Source organism: Polypterus senegalus, chromosome 6 (genome assembly GCF_016835505.1).
Source record: "Polypterus senegalus isolate Bchr_013 chromosome 6, ASM1683550v1, whole genome shotgun sequence".
NCBI classification, from domain to species: domain Eukaryota; kingdom Metazoa; phylum Chordata; class Cladistia; order Polypteriformes; family Polypteridae; genus Polypterus; species Polypterus senegalus.
In genome coordinates, this window is record NC_053159.1 from 10039535 (window position 1) to 10052199 (window position 12665).

Here is a 12665-nt window from a genome sequence, read left to right on the forward strand (position 1 = left end):
TGTGATTGAGGGCTGTGCAGGCACTGCATCCCCTCAATGGACGGAGCTCAGTAGGTGGGTTCCAGAACCTTTTCAGTCTATTTCAGGGTTGTGTGGGCCAAAGGTTCTCACACCAGGGTTCAGCAAAAGGCTGAAAACAGGAATGGACAGGACTCTAGTCCACCACAGGGTCCGCTCTCTCTCACACGTGCACATAAATCCCCACACAAACACATCAATAGGTTGCTATTGCCAATTAACACAACCTAAATGGGGGGGTAAAACGGAATTACTTACTGATTTAATTACTTACTTAATTCCTTCTTTGCTTAAACAAACTTTAACTTTTGGAATTGCAAAGCTATTCAGTATTGCCAAATGTTAAGGAATAACAGCGTGAAAGGCAAACTTTCTTTACAGTGAGTGACCACTATGGACAACAGGTGTATATGGCATACCAAAGGTAAATTATAAGGTGACCAGATTTTTAAAGTCCTAAACTGAAACACTTACCGTATCTGACCCTCATTAGTTTAATTCCAGATTTACTCACCACCATCATCATCATCATCTTCGGAGGGGGATCAGGGCATGGAAAAAAATTAATAAATAAAACTCACAAATGAACACATACAGCTGCTCTGTAATTTCACTATGCATGCAACACCACCACTAAAGGCTTCTAATTCTATTAATTCCACAGAGTGGTTGATGTGAAACAAATAAAGTATTGTCTGGTTTTGTCTGCTTCTTGGTCATACTTGCAATGCTGTTCAAATATAACACAATTTCCTAATTAAGCTTTTCCATTGGAATTTGTACTGCGCTATATATATATATATATATACATACATATATATATATATACACATATACATACATATATATATATACACATATACATACATATATATATGCATATACATACATATATATATATATATATATACATACATATACACATACACATATACATACATATATATATATATATATATATATATATACACACACACACACCCCATCTGAAATACCCAGCGTTGCCCGGGAGGGAAAAAAAGTGTTTTCTTTTAATTGAGAAAAACATAATAAAAAAAAAAAAATACAACTTTAAAAATAAAAATAAATGAACAAACAATAAAGACTCACTAATGTGCTTGTCTTGAGGTCTTGTATGTACGTTATCATCCAGTTGACACTCTATTTAATTTGAAAAGTAACAGTCGTGCAGTGCTGCTTAAACATAAAGAATGCTGGCAGTCGCCTGGTATATACTAACTGTGTAAGCCAGCACGGGATCCTAGAAATTATTGAAATCGCCAGAACTACTGTACTCTGGGCATCTCTCTGCTATGAGGATTCGTACTGCCGATGCACTTGCATTGTTTGTGCATTAGCAACTAAGCGACTGTCTTTCTTAGGAGGTTTCCTTTTGCCGGTGTGTGCTGGCCTCGCTTGCGTATCCTCAGAGCTGGAGCCCTCACCCTGACTCTACGTCTCACTTCCGGGCCGGACAGACACACCCACACACTTGCACGCGTAGAACTCTATTTAATTTGAAAAGCAACAGGCGGGTGCGGTGGTGGAGCTCAGACATAAAAGAATGCTGGCAGTCACCTCCAGTTCACCCTCTGGTGGTCGTTCTGAGTGTCAACTGGATGATAACGTGCATACAAGACCGTAAGATCACAGAAGGGGGTGGGTTAGGATTGATTTCACCCAACAGTATTTTTAGTCAACCAATGAGAAACGTGTACCAAATCTCATGACAACTTTGGGTGGTGGTCGAACGCATGCTAAGGAGGTGCCGTCGGATCATCTGCTGTCGCTCTGCTATCAGTCTTCTGTGCTGTACGCCGCCCTCCCTCAATCGGACCTAACAGTCACTTAAAACAAAAAAAGCTTCAACCTGGCTGGGACACCAAAATACTTTCAAAATTCACTGCTTTCATATTCTTTATACCTTTCTCTGCATGTATATCGAGCCATCGTTTGTTTGAGCCTTTCGAATTCCACTTCTTTCATAATCTCTTATCTGCCTTTTTTCTCTCCAACGCTTTTGGGTCTCTTTTCTCCGTGCTGCTCTTTCTTCTTTGCTTAGTCGACGTTTCATCTTGAACGTATTGTCCTTACACGCTTTATATGTGCTGAGAGCACAGGATTTGTGTGGGTTACGTGCCTTTACATGACCAAGTGCTCTTATTTGATATTGTTTGCATCTCGAGGGTCTTTTAAGTGTCTTCCAAGACTTTCAAGGATTTTTTTTTTATAATAGATATAGATAGATAATAATAATAGATTTCTTTTATATATATATTTATCATGATGCGAAGCGTTAAAATCGAGGCTGTATTCTTCACTGTTTTAAGACTGGCAGGTTTTTAAATTAGCCAATGCCTCTCAATTGGAGATTCTGAAATTTTAAAAAGTGTCTGCAACACAACCTGTTCATGATATCTCAATGAACATGAACCATCTTGACAAATCTCCTTGCAGAATGGTGTGCCATTCCACAGGGGTCTGTGTTGTTTCATGTTTCGCTATTGCAACAGATGCTGGTCGGGATTATATGCAAATGCACCTAAAGACTAAAGACTGAAGGTCACTAGTGAAAAGCACTACTTAAGAATAAACTCAGTTTTTGATGCCTCTCTTTCCTGTAGGTTGGCACAGCCCGGTACATGGCTCCTGAGGTTCTCGAGTCTCGTGTTAACCTGGAAGATCTGGAATCATTCAAACAAATGGATGTTTATTCAATGGCTCTTGTGCTGTGGGAGATGGCTTCTCGTTGCAACGTCACTGGTGGTAAGAGGGTCATAAAATGTGCTTGCACAGTTACTTTAGCTGCTGTAGCCTAGCAATTCAGAAGTATACAGGCCAAGTCTTGAATAATGAATAGAACAGAATACAACACATTTGGACCTCAAGCAGAAGAGAACACTGGTCACTGGGGTAAACCGTATATTGAGAGGAGACGAGAAAGAACCAAAATGGTAATGGTGACAGGACACAGAGAGTAAAGATTACATGGAAGGGGTAATGGAGGTCAGGTGGAGAAGTAAATTAAAAAAAGTGACAGAATAAAATGACAGCTAAAGAGGTATGAAAGGCTATTCTGCACGTGAAAAGAAGATCTAGTTCAGCAGATTCCATGTTCAGTCCCGAGGATCCCCGTTTTAAACTCAACCAAATTTCACAATCTATGCATATTTCTTACATTTAGTTAATCTCAGTGTTTAACGAGCTATTTTTTATTCACTTATTCTAAAAAAAAAAAAATTCTGAAATATTTGTATTTTTGCCAACATTTTACACGTTTCATCTTCCTTTGTAGTCCACCCTTTCAAAAGGGATCGTTCCCTTAAAGCCATGTAACAGTCACATGGTTCATTTACACAAGTCATGAAGCTTGACATGCCCAGCCATCATGTGACTCACCTTCGGTACTGGGTCATGGTTAGGCGGTGGGGTGTGGCGTGATGGTGTGCTGTGTGTGTGCGAGAAACTCACTCATACGTACAATGCATAGGTTTCTTATTATTTGTAGATGCAAGTGTTGTGGTCCTGACAAACAGAACAGGAACTCGCCTGTTTGATGCTGCATGTTTTACCTACCACAACAGAATGGGGAGCAAAAAAAGTAACAGAATAATCTGTCAACTGAACTTGACGTACCTGGAAAGCCATCGTGCAGGCACTCGCTCCATCGGGCAGCCAGTCGCTCAAAGGATTCAGTATATTCGTTCATTCAATGGCTACAGTGTAGAAAAAAAAAGAGTTAACTTGACATTTAACGGAACGCTCCCCAACTAACAAAGGTATTCCTTTGAGTTTTTATAGTCCCATCAGAAAAGCAGTAAATTATCCTTATACTGTGAAAGAGCTGGAAAGTTGAGAACCACAACTTAGTACAGTTTCAAGACTGTGCCATGTTCTTATAATATCAGTATATATGCACAAAGTAAATGAGGATACATATGCATAAAACTCATATAAGAATTCATATACAAAAAACAGAAAATTACATAATGATAATTTCCTTCACACATGGAAACACAGCAACAACATGTATATTTACTTATTAAGTGACAAATGTATGAAGTTAAATCACACATCAAACACATAAAAAAGAATCAGTATTGAAAATTCAGAAGGATAACATTCTCAATCCAATTATTTTTACTCCCTTTACTCTGTGAAGTTTTATGGTAGCAAGATAGGTAAGGCTGACCGGCTCACACAGTCCTCAACACACTTCTTCCCATACCTCCCGTTTCTTTTTCAGAGGTCAAAAGCTATGAACTTCCGTTTGGATCTAAAGTATGTGAACATCCATGTGTGGAAAGCATGAGAGACATTGTTCTCAGAGATCGTGGAAGACCAGACATCCCAAACAGCTGGATGATACATAAGGTAAATATTCTCTTTAAACATCTGCCATACATCCCTTACACCAGCGTTTCTCAACCTTTAAGTATTTGCGACCCGAGTTTTCATAGCGCCCCCCACCCCCCCACGTTTTTTTTTGAAAGGAGCCCGCTAATACCAATGTGTTCTTTTTTAATTAAATGATATATCATAGATGCATATTTTATTATACCTACTGTGAAGGACAGCCGGGTCCCATGCCCGGCTGTTTATGTTCCGGGGGAGCCACCATGGGCAGTCCAGTACCTCCCCCAGGACACTTGGTGGCAGCCTCCATGGCTGACGGTGATTCCCCAACCACCCGCAGGGCTCCATGGGAGATGGAGTCCTCCACAGCCTGGTTGGGGGCTCGGATGGCCACTAGGGGGAGCTGCATGGACTCAGCAGCCTGGCTTTACGAATCTTCAGCCCCACCCGGAGGTGCAATTAGAACCAGGTGGTCAAGCACCTGGAACACTTCTGGGTGGGTTATAAAAAAGGGCCAGCCACCACCACTCGGGAAGCCAGGGTCGGGAGGAGGAGGACTACGCTTGTGGAGGAGTGGTGGAATAGGAAGAAAGAGTGTGTTGTGCTTTGGGACTGTGCATTGCCTGTGGGTCACGGGAAGACGTGGGTCCACGGGTGAAGAAAGAAATAAAGTCCTTGTGTTTTTATACGTGCCTCTGTGTCTTTCTGTGTCGGGTCAGGCGCCTATATAGCGCCTTTGTTACACTACTTAGCTTTTATCAATATTTATCTAACTCTATAGGGTGGTCTAGATCTAATCATGTCATTTTCATTACGCTATAACTTAAGTTTATTGCATAGAAAATCAACTGAAAAATCCCAGACTATCGAGAAGTGTGCGAGCTGATGACATGAAGAATCATCTTCGTGCCGAACTCGAATCGTCCCCGCCTAAATCAAAGTCATCCAGACGATCTAGACCACCCTGTGTATTTATTTTTCTAGTATCAGAATGTAGTTTAAGTTAGTTGGTTTTGGTTTCAATAGATGTATTTTTTATATTTTTGATTCTTGTTTTCTTTTTTTCACATCTTCGCACCCCACCCCACAGATTGAGAACTACTGCCTTACACAAAGCCATCTTAGATCAGGCCAGTTCTACCAATATGGTGAAACTGTGCTGTCCTTTACCACTGCCTACTAAATGTATTAATCAATTTAGACCATGGTATTCTAGCAGCTTCACTAATTATTTATAACAAAGACAGAGACCAAGTATGAAGGCTGCCTTAGAGGATATGTGGCTATCTTTGATGCATTTAACCTATCATGCATTACTACTGAAAAATATCCAGGTTATTTGATGTTGACCTAAGAAAGGAGACAAACATTTGGGGGACAAACGTCACACACAGATTAATCATTACAAAAGAAAGGAATATAAAGAAATGACATAACCCACACATTTTCTTTCCCACAGGGCATGAAGTTCTTTTGCGACACAATCATCGAGTGCTGGGATCATGACCCTGAGGCTCGTCTAACGGCTCACTGTGTTGCTGAACGTTTCAGCATGCTGGGGCAGGAAGGATGTGAGGACATTCTGAACAACAACAGCCGAAACATCACCGGAATGGAGCCCTGGAAGCCAGCTGTAGAAGGTCTTCCCCAGGAAACTGTGCCTTGTGTGGTTGCTCTGCCAGTGAGATTAGTAACTGATGTGTAAGCCTCCCTGCACTTTCACCATGGCATAAGAAACTCCAGGTCATAAGCGTGCTCATCTTGCATGCTATTATTGTGATAAAGGGTTTTTATTCAAAGGGCTGGCCCCTTTGTAACCCTGAAACTATGTTGCCATGTAATTTATCTTTTCTTCTCCGAAGACAGCATTTCCACACCAGTTGATATAGCATAGGCTTATGGTAAGCGGTAAAAGCTATTTGATGAAGTTTAAATTTCATGCATCATTCTTAACCACCTGAAAGCCTAAATTTGGCCCATATTGCTTTATGGACACAAACATCGATCCTGCATTTTTAACGTGAAAGAAGTTGGGAGGTGAGAATACATACATCCTCTCCACTTGTCCTAAGTAAGGTCATGGTAACCACAAACTAGAATACGCTGCTTAGCCCATCCTGTTATTAACATTCTTCCAACAGCTCAAGGGGAAATCTCAGTCATGCTCAAGTAAGCCGTGAGCTATAATCCTTCAAGAGTGTCCTAGGTCTGCTCCAAGTTCTCATGACCATGGCATGTGCTCTGTGGTAGATAGCAAGTGGGCATTCTAACAATATACACACCGACTCAACAGGCTCCTTTCAATCCAGAGTAGTAGAGATCCCATATCAAAAGTCCTCTGATATTGCCAAGCTCCTCACCATGTCCGAGACTGGGCCTATCAACCCTGCACAAGAGCCACATTTTGATGCTTATACTAACAATCCTAATTTTTTGGTTATGACCTAGAGCAGGGCTGCCCAACTCCGGTCCTGGAGGGCTGCAGGTTTTCATTCCAACCCTTTTCTCAATTAGTGACCTATTTTTTGCTGCTAATTAACTTCTTTTGAATTCATTTTATTTGACTTGCTCTTGAAGACTCTGACCCCTCAATTGTTTCTTTTTCCTTAATTAGCAGCCAAACAATAATGAGATACAAAATGAGGCAAAACAGGACCAGTAAACTGTGACCATCATACAATATCTGAAAATAAAGGTGAAGGTCTCAGGAATGCTGATCTACTCTTAGAAGAGAGAAAATCCACAAGTTTTTAAATATCTGATATTGCACAATGAGAGCAGCAACAAGCCATGGAATTAAAGAGCGAGTTAAATTAACGACAAGTCTCGGCGCCTCATTAAGCAACAGCTTGGAGTAAAATTGGTTGGAGTTTGAGGCCCTGACTTAGTTGGTCTTCTGTTGGCTCACTCAGTTCACATTTCACTTCTGTTTGGGTGCCATTTAAGGAAAGAAATGAAGCAATTCAGAAGAACAATGAAGAAATTCAGGGAAACATTTCTTAAAAACCAAGTCAATTAAATGAATTCTAAAGAAGTATATTAGCAGCAAAAACAAAATCACTAATTAAGAAAAGGGCGAGAATAAAAACCTGCAGCCACTGCTGCCCTCCAGGACTGGAGTTGGGCACCACTGACCTAGAGCAGGGGTCCTCAATCACGGTCCTGGAGAGCCGCAGTGGCTGCAGGTTTTTGCTCCAACCAGTTGCTTAATAAAAAGCACTTATTGCTAAAGTAACACTTCTGCTTCACTTTAGTGATTTTGAGCCCTTATTGCTTCATTTTGTCTTAAACAGCTATTTTAATTGCTCCTTATTATCAATAACATACAAATGACAAGAGAGAGCAGCATTTCTCCATTTAGCTTATTTACATTTACACCTGTGTGTATTTATCTGCACTATTGGGTTTAATTAAATACTTGGAAGAAAAATGAAGAGAAAAAAGTGAAGGACTGAGAATTACTCGTCCATTTTAGCCTTTAAATCATTTGCATAATAGAAAGGGCAAGAAAAAATCTAGGATATGAGAATGACCTGACATAGCAGAGTTAATTTAATTTCATAGCTTGTTAGTGCTTTATTGGCAAGAATTGCTTTCTAATTAAGCAACCAGGTCAGAACAAAATCCTTCAGCCACTGCGGCTCTCCAGGACTGGGATTGAGGACCCCTGACCTAGAGTATACATTAAGATGTATTCTGACTAAATTCTGGACAGGTCATTAACTCACTGCTGGGTACATTCACACTCATTTACACCAAAACCAATTAAAAGTTAGCAATTCATTTACTAGTGCCAGGAAGGAACCACAGCACATGGAGGAAATGCCAGGCGGACACAGTGTCAGTGTGCAAATTCAGCACTGATAACAAATAGGCATGGGATTCATAATTGGGATGGATTTGTAAGATGGCTGTGGTAACCACAATGCCACTTGTGGATATTAAACATTTATTTAGAACCCATGAAACGGAGCACACATGAGACAAGGGTAGGCTAAAAAGTACTTACCCCTTCATAAAGTGTAATGTATTACAGAATAGAATCTTAATGTATTATATTGTGAAATCTTCTGGTACACGGAGAAATAAACTCTGTCAAAGTAAGAACACTTATTATATAAATCATACACCCATAGCCAACTAAAATCCTTTTGTACATTTCTTTTAAAAACATACAGTGTTCAAACATATTAACCTGCACGAGTGTAGAAAACTAAATGTACTACCATGAAATAACTATGTTCTTTAGAGACTTCAGTGTGCTGAATCCAAATCAGACAACGGAATTGTTCTATCATATGCAGTTTTTGAGACAAGTTTCTTAAAATTAGGGGCCAGAGCTTTATTGCGATTGCCATATCTCTGCAATCGAAAAAAAAGATGAAAATTTTATTACAAGTGGTGTAAGGGACTTCGCTGTGATACCAGGGTGAATTCCCCACAAATGTAGCAAAAATTATCCAGTTTGTTTGTGCCAGCAGGCAACATATTTCACTTCCACAAAAGCATGGCATTAAGATTAAAATAACCTTCACTGTCATTCCAGTGATGTGCTACTGAACCTTGGGAGCAAAATGTGGGGTTTAGCTCACTAGTGGGATCCCCCTCTACTTCATTTTGTATACCAGTAACTTTTGTTGCCTCAATAAAGGAAGTCTGTGTATTCTTTTACTATTTGCTTAGCTATTGCCTGTTCAAAACAATGGCTAGATCAAAACAACCTTGACTATGTCTATAAAAACATTTAGACAACTTTAACTCTTCTGAACAATAAAAAAGGCATTTTCTAATCTTCTAAAAATTAATTCCTTAATAATTAAAAAAAAAAAGGGGGAGGAAAAATGACTGATTGAGAGAAAACAATCTGTAGCAAATACTTGACTTTGGGTTTTTTCCATCTCAACTAACATGTAGAATGAGGAAGACTGACATTTTCCAGCTCAAATATAGTTCAAACAATACTGAGCATGAAAAATGTGTATGCCATAGAACAAAAGATTTAAAAAGTTGTTTTTTCTTCCCCAAAACGTTTTTCACTGAATCAGAAATCACAAAGACATGGTTTGTGGTAGATCATTTTCAATATCAGAAGTGGATTCAGCTCACCAAAATCTATAAAATACCCTTTATTGCAAGGCAGAACTTTGTTGCAGACCTGTGTAACGGGAAAGACAAGGACAAAGACAGCATTAAAAAGTTTCCTGACAAAGAATGAGAATACTATTTGTATGTGGTCAGAACCCTATTAAGTTCTATCCGATACCCTCTGGCAACACACACAAACGTTAAACACACAGCGATATAAAAGAAATGTATTACTGACACACAGGGAACCTTTTTTGAGAAAGGAAAACATGTAGTTTGGAAACTCCAAACTGGCTCTGCGTGACTGAGTAAGGGTCTTTGCATTGGTATTTAAGTGCTTTCCTGCCTTGTGCCTACCTTTTGCCAGGGTATGGCTGCAAATCCTCATGACTCTGACCTAAACAGAGAAAATGCAAAATGTGCAGCAGTTATTACAAGTTTACAGGACTCAAATTTCACAATGATACCAAAGGATTACCAACTGATATTCAATGAGCGTTGCTCACAAGACTCAAGTGTGTTTAATCATAACAATCAGTGATTGTAGTTACAACATAAAATATTAGAAGTATTTTTAGGGGACAATGTAACTTTGGAAATTTGAGGATGTGTGTAGAAATAAAACTTTTAAAATCTTTAACTAGATTAGATCAAGTTATCTGACCATACCAAAAACGTTTACACTTTAATTTGACAGCGTGAAGTACAATATACTCTAATTTCAATGTATAAATTGATCTTGCAACTGCAATTTCCTATAAAATGTATATAGAGAATTGGTATGGAAACCAAAAAAGTTAACTATATGGTGAAAGAATGAAAATAGCGTATTTGAAAATAGAATATTTCTTTAACATGTACCTTTTAAACTGCATAAAGAAAATATACAGAGACCTTTAAGCTGTCCACATAGTGGTAGAAGAGAGAAATATTTAGCCTACATTATCAACATCTTATATTGTAATACTGTAAATGTGAACTGGTTTCACACTGATATATGTGTTGTATATGATAACATTTTGTTATGTAGATTAAGTCTGCTTTTTTTATTGTAATAAAATATTTTCCTTTAACGGTTAGCCTTTTTGCCTTTATTTATCTATGTATGTATTTATTTTTAGATGAGCAAGGTCTGAATGCTCTCAATATTCAACTTTCAACTACAAAACGTTTTATTTGTTAAATTTTTCTAGCATTTCCCAATTGGAAAAAATACACTCATTATTAAGAAAACAAAAATGCCTCAAAGCTAGTTTTCATCTATGCAGAAACAAAAAACACTAAAAACCGATTTTGATGTAACAGATGACATCCACTGTAGTTGCACCTCAAAGTCCCAAAATGACCTCATAATCTGTGCTAATGTAAACAGAAAGAATGCAGGCCCAAGTGTTTTTCTTGCAAGACAGAAATGTACACTGATATACTTAAAACACTAAGAGGTACATTTTTATGCTGATTATGCCTACTTGCACTCTGAGCTCAGAACGCTACATCATTTGAAAACCTTGGTATCTGAAACTGTGCAAGTACTGGAATGTGAAATGCATTATTAATGTTAAGTTATTAAATACGATAAAACCAGAACTGTTGCTGATATTCGTGTTTCATCTACCATTGGCTGCATTACAATATGTAAATAACTCAACTGCGAAGCAAGGTAGGTGCAAGAACAAATTTAGTAGAGGACACCAAATTTTCTCAGAGGGACTATTGCTGGATTACAATAAGAAATAATGACTACATTATTTTTAGTTCATGACAAATATACCTGAGAGTGCACTAGCAAAAGGCCCTTAACCTTCAATTGCTCCAGGGGCGCTACAATGGCTGACCCTGCGCTCTGACCCCAAGGGGTATGCGAAAACCAAGTATTTCCTTCGGGATTAATAAAGTATAATAATAATAATAATTAAAAAAAAAAAAAAAGATTACAACAAACGGAACTTTAACCTGAAGACCTCAACGCCATAGGATTGCACTGCAACAAGTCAAACACAGGCTGTACTGCTTCAATACATGTAATGTAGCATTGGTAAAGTGCTTGAGCTCTTACACACAGAAAAATAACACATTACACTATTTTCCATTGACAACAAATATACCCAACAGTGCATAAGTAATACATTACCACGGACAAAACCTGCAAACCACCACAGAAACACACTACAAAAAGACAAAAATAGGCTGTGTCAAACACAGGTCAAACATGTAAGGTGCCATCAGGAGTTTTTGCTTTTTCAATATTTGTTGCATATTCACTTGCAATTTTATTTCCCCTATTAAACAACTTACTAGCTGGCACAACCAGTACCAAATACTTTCCTGTAGTCTATTTTGAGGTGCCTTCTCTGGCCATTTTTTTTTTTTTTTTAACATTGTTAGTTAAACCCAACTGTAGGTAGGTATTGTGACACTGAAGACATTGTTGTTGTGAGAAAAACCTTACAGAGTTCACACTAATAATATACATTCTATGGATTTTCCCCGAAACAGTTTCTAGCTTTCTTGTAATTTGGAGAAACTACACAATATTCCAGATTTGGCATTAGGTACCTTATACAATTTAGGCATAATTTCTGTTGACTCTTACCACACCACTAACTATATTAATACTTCCAAATTTAGCAGCCTTCTTCAAAAAAACAAATTATTCTTCTTGACAATGAAAATTTTACAGAGACTTCAAAGTACTTTTTATAGGGGATACAAACTCCGCCCTGTAGTAAATGTAATAAATTCTAACTTTCCAAAGGGTAATAACTTTGTTAAACCATAATGATTTGTCTACTAGCAACTTAGTTCTCTGATACCAAGACTAAGAAGTTGTTAATCATGTCAGGAGCAAATATAGAGATCATCCTCAATTGATAAGTGTACAAAGCATTGAAGTTCAAATTATCAAAGACTGGAGAGTTTCTAAAATGCATTTCCTTTTATAAAATAAACATCTGTTTATATAAACCCTTTATAATAAACTTATTCTCAGATAGCTTTACTGTTATATTTTTCTAGAGATGTCTTCAAAGGATGTCTTAAACAATTCAAGTTAATTGCTCCAGATCTTACTGGAATTGTTGGAAGCAACTAAAACATCATAGAATTAGATTTTAAAGCTCAACTCTGCATACTTCTAATTAAATGTCAGGTTCATTAATAGCTAACACAAACCACAAAATAAAAGCACTACTAATTTAAAAGAAATA

At 38.1% G+C, this 12665-nt stretch overlaps 1 protein-coding gene across 1 annotated transcript in view; it reads left to right on the forward strand.

The window, feature by feature from the left end:
- The window catches only part of tgfbr2l (transforming growth factor beta receptor-like), a 73775-nt gene extending 66875 nt beyond the window's left edge, over positions 1-6900 (forward strand). Inside the window, exons 5-7 of the mRNA XM_039755375.1 lie at positions 2643-2784; positions 4265-4392; positions 5834-6900. Of these exons, the coding sequence (XP_039611309.1) occupies positions 2643-2784; positions 4265-4392; positions 5834-6079 (516 nt within the window). The 3' untranslated portion in view covers positions 6080-6900. The remainder of the gene's footprint in view (positions 1-2642; positions 2785-4264; positions 4393-5833) is intronic.
- The last annotated feature ends 5765 nt before the right edge of the window (positions 6901-12665 follow it).